The following is a 27379-nucleotide window of genomic DNA, read 5'->3' as shown; positions in this document are numbered from 1 at the left end:
ATGGGCTGGGCTTCCTGACCTGAATGTTCTCTGAGACTGAAAAAAGAGAAACACATCCTTCCAAATCAACCTACCATTTCAACTCCTTTATCTCTTGGTAATTTGAGTTCTGAACCCCACCACAAATACCTCTTTGTGTGTGTATGTGTGTGTATGTGTATTTTGCTGCTTTCACATTTTTTCCATATCAAATAAATTGGCTCTTATACAAGTTCTACATAAAGACTGTTTTGGAGAAAAAGAGGAGAGGGAAAAAATGCTTTCTTTTTCTTTCCTGACTCAACCCATTACATGATTCCCTTTGACCTTTGTCTTCATTTTTTTTCTCTCAACAAAAATATTTATTCTTTCTGTTATCTACACTGGAGATAGTTTCCCAAGGTATGACAGTGATGAAGAGAGAGCCTTCTGTGCTTACCCCATGGAAACTTCTAGTAGACTGATTACTTTTGGCCAGGACCAGAAAGAAATGTGGAACATCTCAATCTCCCTTAAGTGGAAACCCCTCTATCCAATGAGAAATGACACTATCAGAAGAAAGAGGACCAGTGCCAACTCTGCTACAAACTCATCATATGACACAAAGACACACTGCATCACCTATTTGGACCTCAGTTTCCATATCTGTACAATGAGAGGCCAACACATTAAGCCTTTCTCTATGGGTAGACACAGAGAAGGTGTCTGGGGTAACAGGTGATTCACATACTTTTTTGTAGTAAAAGGAATTCAATAGGGATTGTCTGTAAGAATCAGTACCCAGAGGAAACCTCACTGGCTCTGTATGCTCTACTGAAATGTGGACCACAATAATAATGACAACCATTTAGTAAGTATTTCCCCTGCTTTAAGCGCCTTACAAACACTTCTGAGGTAGGTGAAAAAGCTTACATTCAGAGAGTAGTTAAACTAACCTCATACAGCTAGTAATGACATAGACAGGCCTCACACCTAAGTCTAATTCCAAATTCCACCTTCCTAACCACTACCCATACTACTTCCTACTACAATAATGTAAAGGCAGAATTTTAGAGCCGAGAAATGCATCCATTCTGGTCAAAGCTCTAAATATAGCAAGTGGAAGACAGGCTTACAAGTCAGAGGCCACTAGTCCACAGTCAGTCCCTGTGGCCCACCCTCGATGTCTTGGTGTCCAGTAACACAAATTACACAGGCAGTTCTTCATGCTTCTGGCTGGGAAGAAATAGCAGGGAAGTATCTTTTTCTCTACTTGGCTGTCAAGTGCTTCTACACTGAGCACTGTGCTCCTTGGCCTATATGGAATCTTCAGATTTCTCCAAGAAGTAAATACTCTGGACAAAACTAAGAAAGCAAAGTATAAAGCAAACCAGGAACAGTGAACAGCAGCTCACTCTCGTTATCCATCTACTTATTGGTCTGTCTCATTCATCCATCACTTCATGCAACAAATACTCACTGGGTATCTATTAGGCACTATGCACTATTTTAAGAAATGGTGATCCAGTGGTGCTGAAAGCTCAAGGTGCTCACAGTCTATGGGAAAAGAGAGGGACAGGCAAGCAGTGTCATTGCAGTAAAATAATATTCTGATGGAAGAAACAGAAACACAGAGTCAGAGGTTTCTAACCCAAACTTGGATGAATTGAAATCTAAACTTAGAACTAGAATATCAACTCCCCGAGGGCTAGATTTTTTTCCTGTTTTTCTCCTGGTGCATTGCAAGCACCTAGAACAATTATAGACACAAGGTAAGCACTGAGAAAATGTTCTTTAAATGGTTCTGGAATGAAGAATGAGAGGGAGTTTAGCATTTGAAGAGAAATGGAGAAGCCAAAATGTACTAAGCTTGTACTATGGGTCAAGCACTAACTAGGGACTTTACATAGATAATCTCATTTGATTTAATCATCCCAACAACCCCACAATGTAGGTGGTCCTATCCCCAGATTATAGATAGGGACTGGAAACTCAGAGAAGGAATGTGGATTATAGTTTACAGCTATCAAGGGGCAAAGCTGTGGTCTGTAAGTAGATCTGTCAACTCCAAAGCTAGTGCTCTTGATCATTCCTTCTCTGGTTGAACAAGTATGTTTGTTTATGCCTCTGTCTTCTTAGGATCCTCAATTTAGAGCTAGAAATATTCTTAAAAGTCATCTCTCTCGACTGGCTTATTTGTGTATCCTAATTTAGTCATCTATTCTTCTCTCACATTCAGACCTGTAAAGCTTCCAACACAATCTATATCTATTTTATCTCACCTCCTTGGCATTCTCAGTATAATTCTTTGGGGAAATGAATAGACATAAGGAAAGGAGATGTTTATATGATCCAGGTGGACATTCTTGTGAGTCCAGATTTTACAAATCAGATCCAAATTTTTGCCTCTGAACTCCAAATGCTTTGAATACCCATCAGTTAGAAACTTCAGTTCATTCATCAATTCACTTGCTCAGCAAATATTTGTTGACTCCCAACATGAGCTTAACTACTTTCTAACCTCTAGGGATGTGATAATGAATATAGCAAGAAAAAGTTTTTGCTTTCATTGATTATTACAATGTAGTTGGGAGAGAAAAAAGAAGCATGTTATTATATAATATCCCAGTCGGAAAAGATTTAGTGATTTTTAGATAGGTGGTCAGGAAAGTACTCTCTGATGAGATGACATTTGAACAGAGACCAGAAGTGTCCCCCAGTAACTTACAATGAAAGCTAGCTGAGCTGCCATCCCTGGGATCCCAGCCTGTTTGGAATATGAATTTCGTATAACATGATCCTTCGTCCTTGATCACAGTTTGTGTTGTATTATATTTAACAGTGCTTGTGGTTTTTCCTTCACCTGGTTCATATTCTTAAGTACAAAATTTATGACACTTAAATGACACAATAGGGGCTCCATAGATACTTGTTGAGCATGTGAAGAATAAGTCAGCAGTAGCACAAAGTGGGCTCTCAGAAGATGTGTCTCTTGCTTTCAGATCTTAGTTATAACATTGATATATGATGCCATATTAAGCCTCAGAGGATTTGGAAAGTTTAGCCCAAATCAGGGTCAGGTGAAGGCACAGGTAGCTCTTACATGCTGTTTCTATGGCTCTTGAGCTGAGTCACCACTTTCTTTCTTTCTTTTTTTTTCCTAAGCCTCATTTCTTTTTATAGCTCTTTCCGTTTCTCACCCTGTCATCCATCCTTTGTTCTTGTATGTATTAATTTATTCATTCATCCATCAACTAGTGAAAATCTAATTTAATCCATGTTAAGTAATACTTGTCCCATTTAACAAATATTTATTAAATGTCTGTTCTGTGCTAGGAATACAGCCCTGATTAATACAGACATGATCTCTGGCCTTATGAGCACACGGTTCTAAATGAAAAATATACTGCAGCATGAAAAGTGTTATGGTGTGAGGAGCACGGGGGGCAGGGGGGCTGTGAGAAAACATGGGAAGGGTGTCTAACCCAGCTTGATAGGTAAGGAGGGCTTCTTGGAAGAAATGACATGTAAACTGATACTTGAAGGATGCATAACGGCTGATCATTGAAGAGGTTCACCACAGTTCAAATGGTCAAAACTAAGCGGATGTTCAGCCAAGATTGATAAATGAATGAATGAATAAATGAAGGGAGGAAGGAACAAGCATACTGCATGTCAGAAGGGCATGCTCAACCACAGATCAAATGTACAGCTTTGAGATGGAAATTGTATTAATTTGGGATATCTATCTACTTCAATTCTTAGATATACTTCAATCTTTTTAGCTGCTGTACAGTATCCCATAGTATGAATGTGCTACAGGTAATTTAGCCGTACCCCCTGGGCATTTAGGTCACTTCACACATTTTTCTGCTGCAAGCAGATGTTGCAGTGAGCATTCTCGTACAAACAACCTTGCAGGCACATGCATGCAAGCATTTCGCTAGGGTCAATACTGAGAAGTTGCTGGTGATAAGCTATGGGCCTTTTTCATTTTAATGGACACAACTATGACATTCTGGGCAGGTGAACTAGCTTCCACCCCACAAGCAGTGTGTGCCAAGACCTGCTATTTTGTATCACGACTTTTTATTATTTGGCATAATGAAAGTGTTTTTTCTTTGCACTTTTTTGCCCACTTTGATGGGAAAAATATGACTTCTCATTGACATTTCTGTTATGTGCTCTTAAGTAAGCATCTACTCAAGTACATTTACTGGATAATTGCATTTCCTGTTCTATGACCTGTCTATTCATATCCTTAAGATGGGCCTCATCTTTAATCTCCTTCACACCTCAATTTCTCATTCGTTAAATTGGGATTTCAATGTCAGCCCTATTGCATATCCATTAATGTTATCAGAATCCAGGGTGAAACAGGAAGTTAAGAGGGAAATAGCATTTATGCAGAAGTTACTCTGATTCTTCTTTTATGTATTGATATATTTATCAAATGCTGATTTAGTACAATCCCTGTGCTGAGAACCATGACACATTCTGAAGATACAATAGGTAACAAAAACCAGCCCAGTTTCTGCTCTCAGCAGGGCTTAAATTTAGTTACTGTGTTAACCATCTTCACATTGCTAGTATTACTTGTAGCATTTACTACTGGTAGCACTAACATTACTGCCAACAATAACTACCATGTAGTGAAAACCTCATATATGCTCAGTACTTTTTTATAAGTCTACCAATGATGTTTAGGTATTAGCATGCCTGACTTCTTAGATGGAGAAGCTCAGACTATAAGAGATAAGGTCATTGATTTAAGGTCCCCCAGTTAATAGATGGCTAAAGCCAAGTTTTATATCCCTTTGCCTGACCCCAAAGGGTGTGCCTGGCGAGATACAGAGCACAGTCATTGTCATAATGACTGACAAAGGACAAGATGGTATCTTGATGGATGGAGAAAATGAATACTAAAATTAGATCTTCTTATTTCCAAAAGCAATAGAATAAACACCAAAAAGAGGAGAAAGCAAAATTTTTTATTGTTTTTTTGAACATTTCAGCAGACGAGGAGGAGGAGGAGGCTTAGGAACTGTGGATATGGCCAAACCAGCATGATTTCCAGTAACCTGTTGCTGAAATGCATGATTCAGGCTGGACCCCTTCCTGAGCAGGGCCTTCTCCCACGCCTGCTCAGCATGGTTTTGCCTACATTCTGATGTCCCACCCACCAGAAGAGATGAGCAGCATCAGTAGAGAGAGTTGTTTTTCCAAGCCCAGAATGAATACCACTGCTCTTAGCTCAGGCCAGGGGAGCACATAGTCAGCACAATCTCCCTCTGGTTCTGGAAACCAGGCATTATCCACCTATGACTCCCTCTCATCAATCTTGGCCAAGTATTTCTCAGAATGAAATATGGGTTCTGGGAATATTAGGATAAGCAAAAGGGCTTAACAAAATCAACTGATCTCCAGGGTCAGCAACAGCCATAGAAGTGCTATCTCCAAGTGCCTTCTCAATTTTGAAAGGGTGAAGGGCTCCTGTTTGGTGCTAATACCACCAAAATTGCTTGTATAAACTTTTATAGAGTACTCTAATGCACTACTAAACTTTGTAGTAAGTGAACCATTATAGGTTCTCTTCTACAGATGGGCAAACTGAGACCCATAGAAGTTAAGAATTGAACAGATAGCTCCATTGATAAATTTATTCATTTGTTTGTTTCTACATTTATTCACTCGTGCATTTAATAGGAGTGCCTACTGCATGTCAATCTTTGTACTGGGAGTGTAACTCTGAATCTTATAATCTGGTAGGAGAGCTGAATAATAGCACACATAAGATTATAATTACCAACTGAAGAGTATTATTATAAGAGGTTATAATAGAGTATACATCCCCCTTAAATTAAGAGAGAGTCTGTAGAAGATGAGTAAAGAGATAAGAAGGGGCCAGACTATCATAAAAAGACAAAAAATAACATGTTGGCAAGGATGTGGAGAAAAGGGAACTCTTATACATTTCTGGTGAAAATGTAAATTAGTACAACTTCTATGGAAAAGAGCATGGAGATTTTTCAAAGAACTACAAATAGAACTACTATTTGATGCAGCAATCCCACTCCTGCGTATCTACCCAAAGGAAGATAAATCATTATATCAGAAGGATACCTGCACCCATATGTTTATCACAGCACTGTTCACAATTGCAAAGATATGGAATCAACCTAAGCATCCATCAATGGATGATGGGATAAAGAAAACGAGGTACATGTACACAATGGAATATTACTCAGCCATTAAAAGGAATGGAATCTTGTCATTTGAAGCAGCATGGGTGGCACTGGAGGCTATTATCTTAAGTAAAACATCTCAGACATAGAGAGACAAATACCTCATATTCTCACTTAGAAGTGGGAGCTAAATAATGTGTACACATAGACATAGAGTGTGGAGTGACAGACAATATGGACACTCAGAACGGTGGGGGAATGGAAGGGGGTGGATGATGGGAAATTGCTTAAGGGGCACAATGTACATTATTCAGACCATAGATACCCCCAAAACCCTGACTTCACTCTGCCATCTATGCATGTAATAAAATTATATTTGTACCCCATTAATTTATACAAATAAAAAAAGAAGGGGCCAGATTATGAAGAGTTTGTGGCTCATGTTGAGTTTAGATTTATTCATTATGAAATAGAGGGACTAAAGCAATCAGGTCTGAGATTTTATAATACTGCCCTGGTACTCTGTGAAGAAAGGATTGAGGAAGGGTGAGTGAATCCATTTAGGGTTGACTGCTGAAGTCCAAACCAAAGATGATGATTATTTGCATAGAAAAGTGAATGAATTGGAGGTATGTTTTAAAGGTAGAACCAACAGGACTTGGTGATAGATTGGATTCAAGCAGTTTAATAAGAAGTAGCTGTTTAATGACTCTCCAATTTCGGGTTTGAGTATCTGGAATGAGGGAAACGTTATTTCCTGAGATAGAGGAATATATTTTAATTTATTTTTTTGTTGGGCATGGGATAGATCAAGAGTTCAGTCTTAGACATATTGTGTTTGAGACGCCCATGAGGCGTAAGATAAGAAATGCTAAGAAGGCTGTTAAACATGTAGGACTGAAATTGCTCATGGCTGAACCGGAACTACCACACAACCCATGTCTACTTACAACATGGTAAGAAACCTCTCCGCAAAGTAACAGAATCTTGTTCCATAACCATAAAATTACTATCTCATCTACCATATTTTCTATCCCACTTATCTTTCAATGAATCATTAAAGATAATCTGCTCAATCCTGATGCCATCCAAATAGAAAGAAAGCAATACTCTATATGAAAAATTGTGTGTAGTTAACATAACCCTTCCTGGTTTAGAATGATTTTAAAAGGCTTTGAGAAGGTGTTTTAAATGTATATTTGAATGAATTATCCAAAATGCATTAGGCCTGTTCTCCATATAATGATAGGAAAAATGTAATAGGTCTTTACAATGGACCTGACACACTTCTCATTAATATATAATCTCAAACAGATATCTTAATGTCCTCAACAGATTTTTACCCCCTTCTATAAAAGATTCTCAGATAAACTATGTAACAGGCCCACATACACCCAGCTGGTAAAATAATGGATTTGATGACTCTAAGCTAGGACTATTTGTGTTATTATACAAGTGTAATACAAGTGTAATAATTATATCCATCATTTATTGGCTATGTACCAGGCATTGTGCTAAGTGCTTTAAAAAGTTTTTCTTATTTAATCCTTTTAAAAAATTCTTTGAGCTTTTATTATTAGTTCCACTTTACAGCTGAGAAAACTAATGTTTAAGGACGTTAAGAAACTTCCCTCTGGAAGAGTTAGAGGTGAGATTCTTAGCCACTTCGACCTTGTGCCTCTTATAAACATGCATGAATAAACTTGAGTGGAAAGAAACTTCCTGGCATGGAAGACTGTTGGTTAGAATTGAGATGATTCTCCTCAGAAATGATCAGAGCCTAGACATTGAAGTCAAGTTTTTTAAAAAGCAAGGTTATAGATAGAAAAGAAAATGAAGGCCAAATGCGGTGGCTCATGCCTGTAATCCCAACAATTTGGGAGGCTGAGGTGGGAGGACTGCTTGAGCCAAGGAGTTCAAGACCAACCCGGACAGCATAGAAAGACCCCATCTTGACAAAATAATAATAATAATTTAGCCAGGTGTAGTGGTGTGTACCTGTGGTTCCAGTGACTCAGGAGGGTGAGGGAGGAGGATCACTTGAGCCTGGGAGGTCAAGGCTGCAGTGGTGAGCCATGATCGTACCACTGCACTCCAGCTTGGGCAACAGAGTGAGACCTGGTCTCCAAGAATACAAAAAGAGAGAGAGAGAAAATAAATGTTGTTACCTTGGGGAAGGGGATGATAGGTCTTAATCATCCAGCTGCACCACATTGCTAGAGGAAATGTGTCTATATCTGTCAGCAGAAAAACAAATAGAGCAATTGTTATATGTCCAAATATTTCTATAGATGTCTATGGATTAATAGTTTCATGACATATTAATATCAATTCTGAGAGGGAAAAAGAGGTCTGTGTGTATGCAAGGAATGCTAGTTTCAACTCTATTCAAGAGGTCTTTTTCTGCAGAACTTCACAGAACATGCTACTTTTCACTGTGAGTCTCCCAGAGGTTGCTGGAATGCTTTATGTAGTCTATTCTGACATTGTTTGAAAAAGGTACCCTGTTTTCTTATCACATATCATAGGACTAGCATTACTGAGGAAGCTCCTTTGGAAAATGATGAGTTAGTGAAATCAGGTTGCAATGCGTGTCCTGGTGTCACCTACTACTTTGTTATTTTCTGTTCACCCTGGGGGTAGGTAGGATGGACTAGACTTGGTTGTGCTGCTCCAATTCCTGATTTTTAAGAAAACAAATAAATGAAGAGGAAAGAGAAGGAAAATAACAGCTGTCAGAGCAATTACAGATGTGAGAAGAATGGAGGAATTTATCTCACACTGGGCATTGGCAAGAGGAGTGGACAAAATCTATTCAGTCTGTGCTTGGAGACGCTGAGAATCATGAGGGCAGGTCTTGGTGGGTTTATGTTGTGTCTGTTAAAACACAACCTCAGACATCACTTTAGAGATGCTGAATTTGGAATCAGGAGATCTGACTCCCACAACAGCACCAGCCTTGCTGTGGAACAGCTTTCTTGCATTGTTTAAGCTTAAGTTCCTTCCCTTGGACAAAGTGGGTGACTGTCCATATAGTCTAACAAGGAGTGGTGGGAAAAACTGATAAGATAATAGACTTGCAAGAACGTGATGCAATCTAGTGAACTGTAAAGATTTAAATGTTCATGATTCTTTCTATTGTTTGATTTTTCACTACACTTGTTCTTGGCCAGGGCCATGATACAGAGTATGTGTAAAAGGCAAACACTCTGACACACACAGACACACACACATCAAGCAGTTTCCCGTAAACTCTACCAGGAGTTACTATGCTTCAGTGTTGGGTTAGAAGAAGGAAAAGATAAACTGTACTTTAACCTTTGTAACTGAGCTAAAGAAAAAATAAGAGAGAAGACACACCATGTGCTGGCCCTGGATCAGGAGACCTGGATTCTAGTACTGGTATCCTGAAATTTTGTTGTGTCCTTGATCAGGTGGGTCCCCAACTGTGGGCCCAAGACCCCTGTCTGTAAAATAAAGGGGTAGGTCATAGCTCTGACATTCTCTTCAGATTATCCTTTAGCTCTCACCTGCACTCAGTGCATCTAATTAAGTAAAGACGGAGGCAGCAGGTTACATGTCACATTGTTAGTAAGTCTGAACTTTGAGTTTAGGGGCTGGCCATCTAGATCTAAAGAAAGCCTCCAGGCACAGTGGGACTCTCAGGACTCCACCTAGACCCAGCCTCTCACTTAGGACTTACAAAGCTCTTCCTTTGAGACAATTTCAAAATGTTTTGGTGCATTTTTCCTGAATGGCATTTTAACTTGACACTGAGATACTAGAGGTGGAGGCTGTGCAGTATCTGCCATGTTATTCTCTATCCTTAGCTTCTTGTGCAAGGCCAGACATCATGTAGATGGTCAATAAATGTAGATAAATGAATGCATGCATGCATGAATAAATGGATCAGTAAACCCTGTGGTACATCAATAAGTGGTCAGAAAATCATGATAATACACATCATATCTGGTATATTGAAGGTCTTTCTTTTAACGTCTAAGGTGGATTAGTTACTAGAGGATTGAAAGGACAAATGAGAATCTTACAGCATAGTCACTGCTCCTCTTGGGGCCTCAGCTTTCTTATCCTTAAAGCAAAGGCATTGGGCCAGAAGGTGTAATTCTGTGTTTCATTTATTCAACAGGCAATTATTTAGCACTGTCTGTGTAACAGGTCCTATGGTGGGCAGTGAAGATAAAGCAGTCAGTAACGGACATACTAGCCTTTCAGGAGCTTAGTCTACTTAATGTGAAAGTAAACACATAAACAAGTGATATCTAACAGTGCAAAAGCTGTTATGTAAAGGGAAGCACATGGGCTAAGAGCTCCTCACTCAGCTTCACAGGTCAGTGAGAATCTCCTGAAAGAGGTAGCAACTAAGCCAAGGCAAGAAAATTTAGCCAGGGAAGGAAGGTGAGACTGCTTGCTCAGGGTGGTGGCTGAGGGTAAAATTTCAAAAAGAGAGTTTGAGCAAAGAGGCCAGAGAGGTTGACAGGGGTTAGATCATGATGGTCCCAGAGTTCATTGCTGTAAGGTCTGGACTTCATCCTGAGAGTGGTGATGAGCCATTGAGTGTCTGTAAGGTAAGAGAAGCTCTTCATTAGATTTGGTTTTAGGACATCTCTTTAGCTGTGTGTGTATGTCTGGATAGAAGTAAGGATGGAGGCATAGACCATAAATGGTAAAGGAGGAAAAGCAATGTTGCCAAAACGGAAGTAGATGATGGCACTTGTCTATGGTGGTCAAGTGGAAATGGAGAGCACCGGATGGGGCTGAGGGATATTAACGGGATAAAATACTTGGATAACTAATCAAAAGGAGGAGGCAGTTGAGTGTGTTATGAAAGATGCATGTGTTACTGGCATCACTGAAACACACAATGAATGCAGCTATAGAGGCATATTTGGGTTGGGATGAAACAAGGAGAAGGAGTTCAAAAGTGCCTTCCAGTTGCTGGCCTGTGAATCAGAGGCAGGCATACAGGCAGTTCACCTTCAGCCACAATATTTCTTTCCTATGTAGAGATGCAGGAGCAATTGAGGCATACATGTGTATGTTTGCATGCATGTGTGTGTGTGCATGTACATGCATGCATGAGTACCTGCACGCGCGCACGTGTGTGTGTGTGTGTGTGTGTGTGTGTGTGTGTGTTGGGAGCAGGCAAAGACCTGTGAGACCACCGGTTTTCATCATCCACTGATTCTCAAAGTGTATTCCAATGTTCTAAAGAGGTCCCATGGGGGATTGGGGGTTAATCTTCCATAGAACTAATACCTATAACGTTACAAAACTCAGGCTTTGTTTTCTACCCAGGATTAATCATTCACTCATGGGCTTTAATACAAGCCAGACACCACCTCACTGTGCAAAGCAATGCCAGCTCCCCTTCCATTCTGATGCTGGCTTTTACATTCTTGTTGTCAGAGTGGGAACTAGGTTTTTGCCCCAGTTTCAGAATCCTATGAAGTGAAAAGTTTAGAAACTTCCATCCAAGGATGTTAGTCAAAAATGCCAGGACAGCTGGACTCTGCCATTTATTTGCCATATGACTTGCGGCCATTTATTTCCCATATCTGGGCTTTAGTATCCATCCCACAATAAGAAACTTGGAGTAAGTGATATTCAAAGTCATCCAGCTCTGATTTCTACATATTTGTGTTTCCTTCTTGAGCTAAGCTCTGTGTATACGAAGTCAGTCTCCAAAAATTTTAAGCAGAGCATTTTGAGATGCTTGAACTTCTGTCTAGGAATTAGACTGAAAAACCCTCAGACCTGGAAAGAGCATTGAAGATCATCTATGCCAGGACTGACACTTGACATAGGAGAGAACTGAGCTGAAAGAGAGGAAGCCACTTCTTCAGAGTCCCACAGCCACTCAATGGCAGAACAGAGAATTGAACTTAGCACTTCTAATTCCCAGTCCAGGTGTTTCTTCCCCTATGTAACAGAGTGCTGGACATTGGCCAGACCTTGGGAGTCACATTTGAACTCAGCTCCCTCTGATCATAGAGAAGTCTCCCTTGTTTGCTGGGAATGAAATCTTAGAGAGCTGACATAGTAACGTCGTGGCAGCTGGTGCCGGTGATGGGGTTGGTATAGGAAATGAGAGAACACATTTGGCTAAGCTCAGGGTTCATGTGACCCTCCAAGAGGCTTCATTTCAAAACAAACTCAACTTTTTAGGTTCAAGTTCTCTCTCCCATCAGAAATGTGACTTCCTGCTTCTAAGAAGCAAGGCTTACAAAAGGGCTCAGAAGACTTTGTGGACATCAAATAGCTCTTACAAAATAGCGTTTTGATGAGTTAAGTGTAAATGAATCAGAAACATAAGGATTACATTTTCCCCAAGTGCACATGGGTTTCAGAATTGAGGGGAAATGTAGTTTGCTAACTGCACGCTGGCTTTCATGGAACTCAAGCCACTCCTGGGAAGAGTAAGGGGAGAGAAGAAAGAGAAGCCCAGTCCCCAAATGGTTTTAGATGTGGTGCCAAATTCGAAAATGCTGTTGGGTTTGCCCTCTGCCAGTAATAAAATTGCTGGCCACCCAGAGAGGCCACAGGGAGGAGAAAGGAGATGGCTTTCCTTACTGGCCCCTGGTCCTCCACAACTGTGTTCAGTTAGTGCCGCTCAATCACCAGCTGTCACTGGGGCCCTCCGCTGGACTCCCTGGCCCTGACTTGGCCTCGATTTTCACACTCTGCAGCGTGCCTTGTTTACCTCCAACTGTATCTGGTGTTTTGGCTCCCAGAGTCCTTGGCGACTGGTCAGCTTGTCACAAGCCCCTGCTCTGTAATCAAGTGACCTGTCCATCACCAGTAGAATGTTTGGGGAAGCTGTCACACATCACCTTTGGTTGCATTCAGGAAAAAACAAGAGTTCTTTGTAGATCTTTTCCTCTCTCCCTTCTTTAATGCTATCCAGGTGTGGAGTTTCCTCCAAACTGTTAAATGTCTTCCCTTCAAATCTCAGTCTGACACAAATTACCAGTTAAATCTCAGGATTGCTGTTACCTTATCCTGGGATTTGAAGCTCTGGATCTTTTATAATTTCCACATTGTCCCTCCATTCTTTCCCTTCTATTTTGTTTTATTGCACCAAGAAAGTAGAAAATCATTTCAATTGGTGGTAAAAGATGATTAAAACAAAATAACAAAGGCCTTGGCTGCAAACTGTTAGTTTTATTAAATTGGCTACTGTGTTTTAAATTAGTACCAGGGCAAATCTTTGGACAATTATATCAAAGACTGCTGGAATTAATCAGTCACATGTACACAATTGCTCCTTTCAGAGCCTTATACAGAGTAAGGATGGCGTTGCCAGTAGGAAAAGAATGAGTTTTGCATTACCTGTGTGAGAGGGATGGACCCTAGCCCCATTGAGAAGGAATCCAAATGCCCAGTGGAGTCTCAGATCTCTGTCATCTCATTTTTCATTTATTTAATCCAGACAATGGGTTGGAGCTCACAGTGACCACCAGGAGAAATAAGAAAATGGATGTTACAAGGCAAAAGGCCATTTTCCCAAAGATTTTTTTCTTGGCACTGAGTCCTCAGCATGACAGCTTTGCTTTAATAAGGGGGCACCTGAAGTGGAAAGGCTGCAGTCTACTGAGTAGCTGGGTCCAGAAAGAGGGAAGATGGGTGTGGTGGGATCCCAGGCTATACAAAGACTGGATGCAGATTCAGTATCTCAACTACCATTAGTGCATCTAAGTTCTGACTTCTACAGCTGGAGATAGGCTGGAGGCTTGGAGAATTATTGCATTCAGTTCCTTGCGTTTACAACAGTGATTCTCCGTCACTTGATGGTTCAAGCCCCAACATCTCACCTCAGAGCCTCCTGCCATCTACTGCACACTCCACCCAACCATTTTAGCAAAACATTTCCACTTCCTTTGGTTTACTCTGAATTTCAGTCTAAATGAACTGTTCTTAATCTAGAAAAAGTTTACCTCTGTCTTCTTTTATGCTCTTTCTACTGCTCAGAGCACTATACTTATCATTCACATTTTTTGATATGTGTGCTTTCTCAAACTATTAATTCATTCAACAGATATTGCTGAGAACTTATTCTGTGCTAGGCACTGCACCAGGTACAGAGATACGGCAAGGAAGGGCTAACGTTCTCTGTCCTTGAAGCACTTAACATACACCAAGGTAGTCAGGCATTCAACATGTGATTGCAAAATGCGTGTTCACTTTTGTAATAAAGTATGGGACACTAAGAACACCTGTGGAAGGAAACCAACATAACCCAGCTAACAAAAAGAAGCCTCCCTAAGCCTTTTTCATTCTTTAAACCACTATTTGGTCTTCCTCTGCTAGCACTCTCCAAACTCTACTTTGTGTTACAATCACCCCCTACTTGGTTTATCCTCTCTTTTGCCCTTTGAACTGTTTGAAACCAATGTCAGTATCTTCTTCATCTTTGGGTCTTCCATTTTGACTGAACTTCATACATTTTTTAAAAAATTGAACAATAAAGGTGATGTCCAGAGAAAAATAGCTGATTGGGTCACAATCACAACAAAAACTAATAAAACAGTAGCCATTTTTTTCTGATAGTTGGTCCACAGTCAGTATGTTAAACTATCTTTCAAAATATTTCTTCCCAACCAAGGGCATACAATACTTTCTGTCTCAGATCCTTACCAACCACCCCCGACCACCAATAAAAAGTGAGACCAAAGTACCTCTCAGTCAACAGAAATAAAAGGATTCGTTAAAAATTCAGAGTAATACTCAGACAAAATTGGAATTAAGGCATACATAGTCATCACTCAGTGGAAAAAACTGTGTATATAACTTTAATATGTGAATATTAAGAAATAAATTCTTTTGAGAATACTAATCGCAGCTCCAAGGCCATTCAGTAAAGAAGGACATTTTGTAAGTTTTAGTTCTTGTTAAATAAAATAGAATATAAGAATATCTAGCATACTACCAAAATTTTCTAGGTACTCAATTTATTCCATCCTACAGGGAATATTTGGTCTCTTTGCCTTCAGGTACTGCCTTTTCAACTTTCCTTCCAAACTCATTATCTATACTACTACCTAAATGGTCTTCCACCAAACAAGTATGATGATGTCATTTGCTGGAAAAGCCAGTCCTTTCCTCTTTCTCCTGATGACTTCTTCTGACTTTCTCCAGTCAAACCAGTGTACCTCCTTGGGAAATTTTCTCACACTCCCTCCCCATCATCCAGGGTAAGAAACCAACCCTCTGTGCTCCTACAGCCTCTACATTTTTTTAGGCTGTTTTAAAGCTTCAATTTTAATGTCTCTTCCCTGCCATCCAATGAACATCCTAAAAGCAGGACCATATTGTGTTCATCTTTGCATCCCAGAAACCAGTGAAGGCTATTTGGATGGATAAGTGTAAGCATATCTAAAACAATACAAATATATTTATTCAGAAATTTTAAAAAATAATCAAAGCCATAAATACAATCAGCTAGCATTAAGCTACTATCTGGATTTACTTGTCAGTCTTTCTTCATGAACACTAAATATGAAGTGATATTACAAATTTGTGATCTTATATTTATACAAAATAATGTGTATATGTGTGTTTATACATAGATACTGAAAGGGCCAGGCATGGTGGCTCTCTCCTGTAATCCCAGCACTTTGGGAGGCTGGGGTGGGCGGATCACAAGGTCAGGAGATCAAGACCATCCTGGCTAATACAGTGAAACCCCGTCTCTACTAAAAATACAAAAAATTAGCCGGGCATGGTGGTGGGCGCCTGTAGTCCCAGCTACTCAGGAAGCTGAGGCAGGAGAATGGTGTGAACCTGGGAGGCGGAGCTTGCAGCCAAGATTTCACCACTGCACTCTAGCCTGTGTGACAGAGCAAGACTCCGTCTCAAAAAAAAAAAAAAAAAAAAAAAAGAGAAAGACACTGAAAGGATCCTGACCAAAATGTTCCTGGTAGCTGTCTCAGGGTAATGGAATTTGAGATTAGTCTACTTTAATTCTTTCATATAGCCTTCTAATTTGCTATAATAAGCATGGATGATTTTTATTTTGGGGGGAAAAAAGCAATTGAGATTATATACTGTCACTTCCCAGTTTTTTTTTTTAAAGTCAGCTTCCATTCTAAAGATATGTTAGAGTTGAAACTATTGTTCTCTACCTTTCTACATTTAAAAAATATATTATATAATATAATCTGAGTTTCACCTTCCTAAAATACTTTAGAACCATAAAGGTAAGCTTGTTTTGTCTTCAAATAGTTTTTGTGGTCTGTATTTTACTGGATATTACTATATGGCTCACTAGGGTGTGCTCATCCAAAAAGTCAGCTCAATGTCTTGGAAAGATAAAGGGTTCTAGAGTCAAACAGCATGGTTTAAATCTTGTGTTATAATTATTACATCTCTGACATTGAGCAGATGACTGAACTACACTAAATCTCAACTGAAAAATTAAAATAATTTCTGCCTTTCAGGTTTATATTAGAAATAGTATGGAAAATTTGGTAGAGTAACTAAACTAAAAACATTTGCAATATAAGCATCCATTGGATATTCTAGATAAAATATTACAGATATAACTAGCATCCTTTAAAATGCATGACTGAGATCAGAAAAACAGAAAAGGATATTTCCAGGGGCAAGACATGCAGGAAATAAAATAGAACTGGGAACTAAACAGGTAAACCCTGGATCTAAATTTGTTGTTGGTATAGTTTGGATAAGGGAGAGCCATCAGTTTTGGCAATTGAGTGGCTTGAATATTCTTGTTCACCCCAGGAGAGGAGATGTGGCTTTGCAACTCTGCAAGGTAGTGTATTGGGACTAAAGCTTTTAAAATAAGGATTTTAAGTGAGATTTTCAGGACCCCTGAAACGACCCCTGAAAAGCTACATGTTTAGTGAAAGGGTGTACTAGGGAAAAAATATGTGTATGGATATGTCCAGCTACCTACCTTAATACCATGACAATCAACATGATTTGACTTAACTGTCATTAAGACTTACTATCTTTGCCTAGGATCTAAGTGGAAATTTATAACCATTGTCTTATACCTCACAAAGACTTGATGTTTGAATTTATACTGCTCCGTGTGGTGTGAAAATGCCTGAGCTGAAAAACTAAGTGGAAAAAAAAAAAAAAAGATTCCAGGTTAGTGATGTTGCAGGGGTACCTAGAAATTAACGTAAAATTGCTCTGAGGGAGGACATGATTCCCACAGATTAAAACCCACTGAATCTGAAAATTAAAAACATGAAAAAAGTAAAAAAGGTATCAAAATAAGGGTCAGTAAACAACCTAAGGGCTTTTTACTAAATTTTGACTTTGGTGAGAAGTATACAAATTAGTATTTTAGAATAAACAGAATACAATAACAACAAAAAATAAATAAAATTAGAAAGTACAATTTTCAAAGTTAAGATGAACAAAGAAGAGACAAATAATGGAAATTTAAAAATTCGATAAATCCAAGTGAAGGGAAGAAAGGAGGAAAGGAATAAATAAGCAAGGAAAAAATGGAAACATAAGTCATTATACTAATCAGATTAAAGTCAATTGGATGAAGATAGAGATTCTCTAGTCAGATTTAACTCAAGAAAGTTTTGCTGAAAGGTTAAAGGTAAAGGTGGGGACAATATTTACCAGGTAAATGTTAACCAAACAAATTAATATTGTTTTCAGACTAAGGAAACATTTGGCAAATATGTTACTGTGATTTAAAAAAAAAAAAAGTCACTACATAATGATAAAAGGAAGATATTATGATTTAAAACCTGAATTTACCAAATAATATGACCTGAAAATATATAAATCAATGACTTTTACCTAAAAAAAGATAAATGCATGACATTGTGATATTTTAACACATTTTTCTCAATAATTTATAGATTAAGCAAACTAAAATATAGCCATAATCTAGAAGATTTTGAACAACACAAAAAAATTTGAGCTGCTAAAAATTTATAGAACCCTGATACAGAACTAAATTATGAATATTTCCTTCTAGAATAGAGATGTAGACTATTTTTTAAAGTTTTTTTTTTTTTTTACCATGTACTAGGCCACAAAACAAATTTAAACAAATATCAAAGTATCAGTATCATATAGAACATAAGCTCTGTCCACAATGCAGCACATTAACAAATAAACAAATGAAAAAGGTAAAACTTTTCAATCAATGGAATTTCTAACAAATAAGCAAAAATCTTATATATTTGCCAACAGAATTCAGCAATGTATTAAAAACAACCACATACAATGTTAAAGAGGTGACTTTAACATTAGGTGGTCTATTAATGTAATTCACAGTATTTGTGAATTAAATAATTTTTAAAACAGGAATTTTTACTAGATGTAGTTTTTAAAACCCTGTAAAATCAGATTCCTTCATGATGAAAAAATTATAGTAAACTGGGAATAAGTAAAATGTAAAAAGTATCTTTTTGATCACAGGGTCATCTTCAGAATGCCCAATTTTCCCATTGGTCTCCTACCTAGTGCAGCTAGACGAAAAATAGAAACAAAAGACTGGGCACGGTGGCTCAAGCCTGTAATCCCAGCACTTTGGGAGGCCGAGGCGGGCAGATCATGAGGTCAGGAGATCGAGACCATCTTGGCTAGAGACAGTGAAATCCTGTCTCTATTAAAAATACAAAAAAATTAGCCGGGCATGGTGGTGGGCACCTGTAGTCCCAGCTACTCGGGAGGCTGAGGCAGGAGAATGGTGTGAACCCTGGAGGCGGAACTTGCAGTGAGCCGAGATTGCACCACTGCACTCCAGCCTGGGCGACAGAGCGAGACTCCGTCTCAAAAAACAAAAAACAAAAAAAAATCTGAGGATTGAAAAGGAAACAACAAAACTATCATTATTCTTCATCTACTGGAAACAATATAGAAAAATTACTAAGAATCAACAATTACTAGGACGAATAAAGCAGTCTATGAGGACTTCTAAATATAATATAAATTTATATAAAACTCAATTATTTTTATTATCCCCAAACTATTAGAATACAAATAAACCTACATATAATTATGTGGATGTGTGTGTGTGTGTGTGTGTGTAAATAGCTAGATAAAAAGCTACTATTTACTATAGCACTGACACCTATAAAATGCTTAGAGTAAGGCATACATTGCTAATAAAAAAATCGTCACAATTTTTATGAAGAAAGCTTTAAAACTTTACTGAAACTATAAAAGAAGACCTAAATAAATAAAAAGATAAACTGTGTGCATAAATAGGGGAAGACACAGTATCATAAAAATGCCCTTTCTCCTCAAATACACTGATACATTCAACGAAATTGGAATCAAAATCTCAACAGGCATTTGTAAGGATGAAGCTTCACATGGAAGTTCACATGGAAGAGCAAGGGGCTCTTTTGAAAACGAAAACTATAGAATGAACTTATAATGTAAATCAAGACTTTTGTGTTGCTATGGAAATCACTGTAGACTGCTACCGATAAAACAGTAGGTAAAAAATAGACCAATGAGGCCGAGTGGCATGGCTCATGCCTGTAATCCCAGCACTTTGAGAGGCCAAGGCAGGCAGATCACCTGAGGTCGGGAGTTTGAGACCAGCCTGACCAACATGGAGAAACCCTGTCTCTACTAAAAATACAAAATTAACCAGGCATGGTGACACATGCCTGTAATCCCAGCTACTGGGGAGGCTGAGGCAGGAGAATCGCTTGAACCCGGGAGGCGGAGGTTGAGGTGAGCCGAGATCGCACCATTGCACTCCAGCCTGGGCAACAAGAGCAAAAATAGACCAATGAAACAAGATAACCCAGAAAAAAAAATTATGAAAGTGCTGAAATCATATATGGCAAAGGCAGTATTAAAATTCAGTAGTGAAAGGATTAACTGTTACCTTAAAGAGATTAACTAGTGCTGGACAAATAATTTTAATACATATTTAGGGGGAAAACAATCCTTATTTCACATCATTTAAAAAACTATACTGTGAGCCAGGCATGGTGGCTTACGCCTGTAATCCCAATACTTTGGGAGGCCAAGGCAGGTGGATCACCTGAGGTCAGGGGTTCGAAACCAGCCTGGCCAACATGGTAAAACCCCGTCTCTACTAAAAATACAAAATTTGCCAGGCACGGTGGCACATGCCTGTAATCTCAGCTACTTGGGAGGCTGAGGCAGGAGAATCGCTTGAACATGGGAGGCAGAGGTTGCAGTGAGCCAAGATCGCGCCACTGCACTCCAGCCTGGACAACAATAGTGAAACTCCATCTAAAATAATAATAATAATAATAAAAACCTATATTGTAGGTGCTTGAAACCATATAGGTAACAAACAAAACCTTAAAATTATTGAAAGGAAATAAAAGAGACTATTTTATGATCTTAGATTAAAGGAATGTTTATTCAACAACATATGAAAAACACAAATCATGAAGGATACAAAATTCTCTTATCAACAAAGCAGCATAAACATAATGAAAAATTAGGAGTCATATACTATGAAATGGTATTTACAATGGCTTTAATTATAAAGAATTAATATCCAGTATATGTAAATATACTTATATATTAATATAGAAAAACAGAACTTAATTTAAAATAGGCAAAAAGATGAACAAACAATATGCATGACTGGAAACCTACTTGATCCACAAACATGTGCAAAGATACTCAGGCTTGTTAGTAATCAGGGAAAGGCAAAATAAAACAATAATTAAGTATCATTTGGTAACCATCAGATTGACAAAAAAAATTACATATTTGACAGAATCAAGTGCTGGCAAGGACCAGCACTTTGGGAATGGGAAGCCTTTGGGTAGATGTGTTAATTGATACAATCATTTTGGTAAATACTTTGGCAATATTTAATAGTTGAAGATGCAATTACCTTAACCTAATGATACCATTTTAGCCTTTTTTTTTTCCCTCAGAAAACTCTTGCTATGTGCACAGAGGAAAAGAACACAAATATTTAAAGTAACATTGTAAATAATAAACACAGTGATTAAATAAAAATAATAGCAATAATAAAAGAACCAACCTAGGTATCTATCAAGAAAAGAATGGCCAAATGAAGTATGATATATTCATACAGTAAAATATTTATGTTAGTGAAAATAAATACAACAGATCTACTTGTAGCAATATATGTGATCTCAAACAATATTAAGGAAAAAAGAAAAACAGCCAGCTACAAAATAAGTGTAGTATTAAAACATCTATGAAATTTAAAATATGTAAAACAATACATACGTGCAAAAAGTATAAAAATGTGCATGGGAAGGAAATGAGATACAGGAGGAGCATACAGGTGGGTTTAAACTTGATCAGTATTTATTCCTTTCACACCAAAAACAAAAGATATGAAGAAAATATGGCACAATGTTATAATTTGACAAAGCTGTATAGTAAGCCTATGAACATTTGTTATAGTCTGTACTTTTCTATATAAGTGAAGTATTTTCTAATTAAAACAATAATAATAGCAAGTATAGTCTCTGGCACATCATCTCAGGCTCAAAAAGTGAATTGTTTCCTGCCCTTCCCATTCTTGGCTGGAGGGTTATATACAAAGTGCCCAGACATTACCCTCTGGTTCTTAGCTCAAGGCTAGACTGGAATACTTGGACTCTTCCTGAGCCAAAGGCATCCTAGGTGGTCCCATCTTGTGTCTTCTAACTCAGACAATCTGGGTGGTAGGTCCAGACCTACACACGTTCTCAGTGCAGAATTTTAAATGCTGAAGTAGTTTCTAGCCTATGGAAAAGCTCAAGACTTAAGGATACTACACAACACTCCTCATTAAATTAGACCCATGGATTGCAGAACTAATCATCACATCCTTCCCAGATTCTTCTTTCATAGATAAAAAAAATGGATGGACAGAAAGAGGAAATGGCTTGTCCATGGTCAATGAGTCAGCGGTAGTTTTTCATAGGGAAATACTATGAAATTGATATAGAAAAACAAAGATTTGGAAGTCATGAGACACAAATTCCAAATCTTTCAACTGGTCTTTGTATGTAAGCTCTTTGTGATCCAAAACAAAGTCTTTTGCTTTCTATTCTGCTGTACTTTGAGAAAGCTTGGGGCTTCTGTCTTTGGAAAGCACTGTCTTGGAATGGAGTTAGACAGAACTGGTTCAAATCCCTACTCCATGACAAAAATATTGTGACTATCGGCAAGTAGCTTAATCTTCCTAAGTGTTAGTTTCCTCATCTCACAAGGAGCATAATTATTCAAGGGATTGTTCTTTTGGTTGAGACTATACATACAAAATATGATACGTAGTGCCTAGCATATAATAAGTAGGCAACACATAGAAACTCTGTGATTACTGTTTTTATTCCAGAGGATGGAGTTTTAAAGAAATATAACACAGTTTAGTTATAGAGACTATTTGAAGAGATAGACAATGATAAATGAATGCTATGATATAGAAACAATAGGATCAATACTGAGTATTTAAGGAGCTCAGAGAGAGTTTTCTGGAAGAAGCAAAATGTGATGTTTCCATAGGGTAATGAGGCTCTCTCTCCCCTTCCTCCTATATGACTTTTGTGTTTCTTATTTGACCTTCACAGTGGTATGGGACAAGAATCAAACATCCTAATTAAAAGACAGAAAAACAGACCCCCGCAAAATCACATGACTTGTCTACAGATTTCAGATAGGTTTTAATTGACCTATCATATTAACTACATACCAATACACTTTAATGTATGCATTTTAAATGCATATTTAAGCTTAAGTCATAAGGTGCTTACCCTCCTTATGTATATATTAATATTTTAGATAATGATTTCACAACCTGTAATTACATGTTAGTGTAAGTTGTACTCTAAGTTCAATATACACTTACCATAAGCATGACTTTCTGAGGCAGAATACTGAGATTATATCAACCAGAAATGCCAGCATTTTTGTTTCTAATTATCAGAAATACAACCCTATGGCACATATTGCCATTTGTGATATGTGTTAAAGAATGATGGTTAAATGTAGAAAAAAGTGTTTTGTTTTGTTTTAAAAAAAAAAATGCATGAGGGCCAGGCACAGTGGCTCATGCCTGTAATCCCAACACTTTGGGAGGCCGAGTGGGGAGGATCACTGGATCCCAGGCGTTCTAAACCAGCCTGGGCAACCCAATTAGACCCCATCTCTACAAAATATATTTTAAAAATTAGCCACTGTGGTGGTGCATGCCTGTAGTCTCAGCTACTCAGGAGGCTGAGGTGGGAGGATTGGTTGAGCCAGGGAGTTTGAGGCTACAGTGAGAGCTGTGACTTCTGCCTGGGTGACAGAGCAAGACTGCCTTAAAAAAAAATTGCAAAGATTCCACAGAACAACCTTCAAAATAGAAAACTTCATCACATTTAAATATATTAGCTACAAACATAAAATATTCAGATGCAAACTTTATGATGTACTACTGCTGACGGTTGAAGTTTAAAAAGAAAAAAACTTAAAATGGCATTCAAAATTTGATGACAGAAATCAGAAGTAGCCAAAATAATCACATCTCAGATGACCTGCTAAAATTTTAGTTCCAAAGAAAGAGTAAATTGGAGGTTTCAGCTTGGTAGCAAGCTCCTGTTGCTGCACTAAATGAAAAGATTTTGAGCTGGAGAGTGACTCTAGTTTTAAGAATATTCTGACTATGTTGGCAAGACTGGAAACGGGATATGCTTGAAGCAGGACATTAAGCCAGAGGCTGCTTCGGCCGTCAAGATTGACATATGGGCCTCAGGAGAGTTGAAGAAAGGATGACGTGGAAAATCCTGGGTGGGGAGAATTGAGAGGGCTTAGGGTCCATCTGAATGTAGGAGGCACAGGAGGGGAAGGAGTTCAAGTGATAGCATAAGGCTTTCCAGATGGTTTTAGGAGCAGCTGAAAGGAACAACTTGACAAAAATGTCCTACTTTTAGACCAACAATGAAATAGGTTCTAACCTCCAGCAAAGCCTTCAGAAGCCACTAGCTTATCCTTCTGAAAGAAATCTATTCTACCTAGGTTCTTGAGAAAAGAGCCTTCATTTAACATTAACTCTGACTTTAACTTGGGTAAAATATAGTTTTATCATAGGAATTTCTCCTTGGAAAACATAATCTTTTTAGTAACTGTTGTACCCATCCCACTGTCCCCACCTTTTAACTTAAGGGAGTGACTTGGGTTTTTGTATTTCAATCTGAAAACTTGGGATAACAACACCTGCCTCAAAGAGCTGCTTAAGCTTCTGGAAAACAATGAAGTATGAACCACACACACACAGCTAGAAGAAGGAAGGTTATTAAGGTTTCTGTACTAATCAAATACGATGTTAGTGGATAAGAAGGAGGTCGGTGGGTAGAAGTTACTGGACACAGATTTCGCCCCAGGGTAAAGAGAAACCTTCTGGGATCCAGAATTTTCAGAAGCTGAAATGGGTCACCTCGAAAGAGAGCAACCTGCCAGGCACTGGGGGTGTTCCAGCCAAGTGAAGTAGTAGAAAATATACTTTTCATTGAAGCCATGGCACATGCGGTAGATGATGGCTCCATCTTCACGGGTTTGCCTCACCAAGGTTACATTACTTGTCTCTCCATCTCTTCTAGTAAGGGGACCATAGCATAAATTCAGTGGACAAGAATGTTGATAATTAACCGTTAATTGTAATGGATTAACATTTATTAAATGTTTGTCATAGGCTGGGCCCATATGTGCTTTATAAATGTTCTCATGCTTCATCTGCAGATAAATGCTGTGAAGCCAGGTTTATGACTGATTTGAAACAGGCCCAGAAAGGTAAAATACCGGCCCATGACTTCCTGGCTAATAAGTGAGGCAGCCAGGACAGAAACACATGTTTTCTTGTCTCTATGTTGATGTTTATTGAAGAAAAGGAGGAGGAAGAGATGAGACGAGAGGACAAAGTGGAGAGAGGAGGAAAACATTCACAAATATTAGCCAACCACCTTAAATATCATCAGCAACAAATCACTGGTGACACATGCCAGAAGTGAAAAATGCAATGTAGAGAAGTACTTTTCATATTCACCCTTTTCCAGAGAACTACCCCCATCTGCTTAGACAATGACCGGATAGCCACAGTGGACTGGGATGTAGTCTGAAGAAAATTTCTTATTTTATATCACAATGTGGCCATTTAAAAAATATAAAACATGCCTCCGCATTTTAGAAAAAAATGAACGCATAATACAATGCATGTCATATTTATCATGTACCTTTGTGTATCCCCTGGGATTGTTACTTTTTTCTCCACCTCACTCCAGTTTTAGAATTATCACCAGATGAAGTATATGCTCATTAGTCTAGATGTGGATAAAGTAGCCAATAAGCTAAATGAAATCATAAACCCTATAATTCTATCAACAAATTAGGATTCAAGGTTTACAAAACAACCATCATTCATGCATAAAAATCTCTCAAGATATTTGTATGTCCACCTATTTCATCTTCATTGGCAGAGCACTAAATCTCCAGGGATTTTTGGTCTACCCACAATATTAGTAGTTCCAGTGCTGCTAAAACAAACTCCCTTTGGGGTAATACATCCAACATTCTCAGGAAAGTTGTGTTCTTTCCCAGAGTCTTTCAATGCTCATAAACTCCACTTCATTATTGTGTTGAGAGTCTGAAGACATTCTCTGTCCATCGCCCCTGCACCTGTTATCTTGTTGGCCTTACCCAAACAGCCCAAGTCCTAACAGCAGCTGAAATAACAGATGGGCAGGAGAATTTGAGATTTTTTGACATCATCCTTTTGTTTATGAAATCCCCCCCAATGCTGGAATCTGATAGGAATTCTCTTCATTATCATTTTGTGTTTTTTCCCATGGTACTTTTTTATTATTAAAAAATTATTATTAAAAATAATTGATGCAGAGGTAGATGAAAGACAGGAATAACATCTTCATTTGAAAATGGTCAAAAAGGCAATAGGGAGGGGCATGTGGTCATGTGGAACTGACATAAACATATATTTGCCTTGGAGGATAATTGGCAGTAGCCGTGTTCATTTGGTGGTGTGTTTGTGAGGAAGTCCAAGCAGGTACTAGGAGGTCTTTAGGTCAGAGGAGACATGCAGTCTAGGCAAGTTGGAAATCTGGCAGGAAGCAGTCCTTGGAATTGGCGATTCCCAGGACGTGACCCGACTTTGCAAGGGGTGAGGTTATTAAAACAGACCTAAAATAGGGATAAGATAGGCAGAATATAGGATATCACTTAATAGCATACGATTGTAAGCAAGTTGCTTTACCTTCCTATGCCTCAGATTCACCATCTGTAAAATCAACATGTAAATACTAGCAGCCATGTAGGGATGTTTTGTTTCTCAAATAAGAAATTCATGAAAAGTGTTTAGCCTAAGGCCCTATATTCTATTAATGGATGCTGCTATTATTATTATTATTTTGTCGAGAGTGAAAGAAATAGGGAGAAGCAAGTGGCAGGGAGGCAGAGAGCCACTGTACACGCAGCATCAGAAAAGGGTTTGCTCATGTGTAATGGAGTTTCTGCTCAGGTCTTAAAATGAGGAAACATGATCAGATAATGCCCTAAGAATCTGATGTGGTGCTTTCCCACCTCTGTGCTTTTGTTTATATTTATTTTTCCTGGATGGCTTCCTCACAAACATCTTCATTTTTAGTCATTTGCCATCTGATACTTTTCCAACAGGGTTGCTGTATAGGTTAAATTAAAGAAAAAAACAACACCTAGTAAGTACACAGTTATCAGTCAATTGATGCTAGTTATTACGGTACATTTTAGTGTAGTCCATTATACTTAGCTAACTGATGTAACCATAGTGAACAATAGAAAGTATTGGATAACTAAATGTGCTTTTGATTTCAAAAATGAGCAAGACTGATAGAACGTACTCCAGGGGATCAATTTTCCATTCTCTCCTTGTCTGCCCAGTATTGTAATTGTATAATTATGTCTTCTTTGTATTTTCCAGGGATCTAAATCTTGGCAGTGTGTACCAGTATTGGGTCATAACTATTTCAGGAACTGAAGAGAGTGAGCCGTCACCTGCTGTCACATACATCCATGGAAGTGGGTACTGTGGCGATGGCATTATACAAAAGTAAGTAGATCTAATTAAAAAAAGAAGAGGAGGGATGCTGGTTAGGTCAAGAGATGGTTAGGGTGCTGAACAGAAGAGCTTATGACATATTCTTCAGTGCATGAGCTGTGAGCTACTAGTGGTCCCCAGCAGTCTCTGGATTGGTCTCCAAACAGTTTGCTGAACTCAGAAGAAAAGCAAT

The 27379-nt window shown here is 38.4% G+C and overlaps 1 protein-coding gene across 1 annotated transcript in view; it reads left to right on the top strand.

Moving 5' to 3' along the window:
* PAPPA (pappalysin 1) overlaps positions 1-27379 on the top strand; it is a 249129-nt gene that overhangs the window by 85303 nt on the left and 136447 nt on the right. Inside the window, exon 8 of the mRNA XM_055271320.2 lies at positions 27070-27198. Coding sequence (XP_055127295.1) covers positions 27070-27198 — 129 coding nt within the window. The remainder of the gene's footprint in view (positions 1-27069; positions 27199-27379) is intronic.

The sequence above is a fragment of the Symphalangus syndactylus genome, chromosome 3 (genome assembly GCF_028878055.3).
Source record: "Symphalangus syndactylus isolate Jambi chromosome 3, NHGRI_mSymSyn1-v2.1_pri, whole genome shotgun sequence".
Taxonomy (NCBI): Eukaryota; Metazoa; Chordata; class Mammalia; order Primates; family Hylobatidae; genus Symphalangus; species Symphalangus syndactylus.
This window is presented reverse-complemented; position numbering and strand designations above follow the sequence as displayed.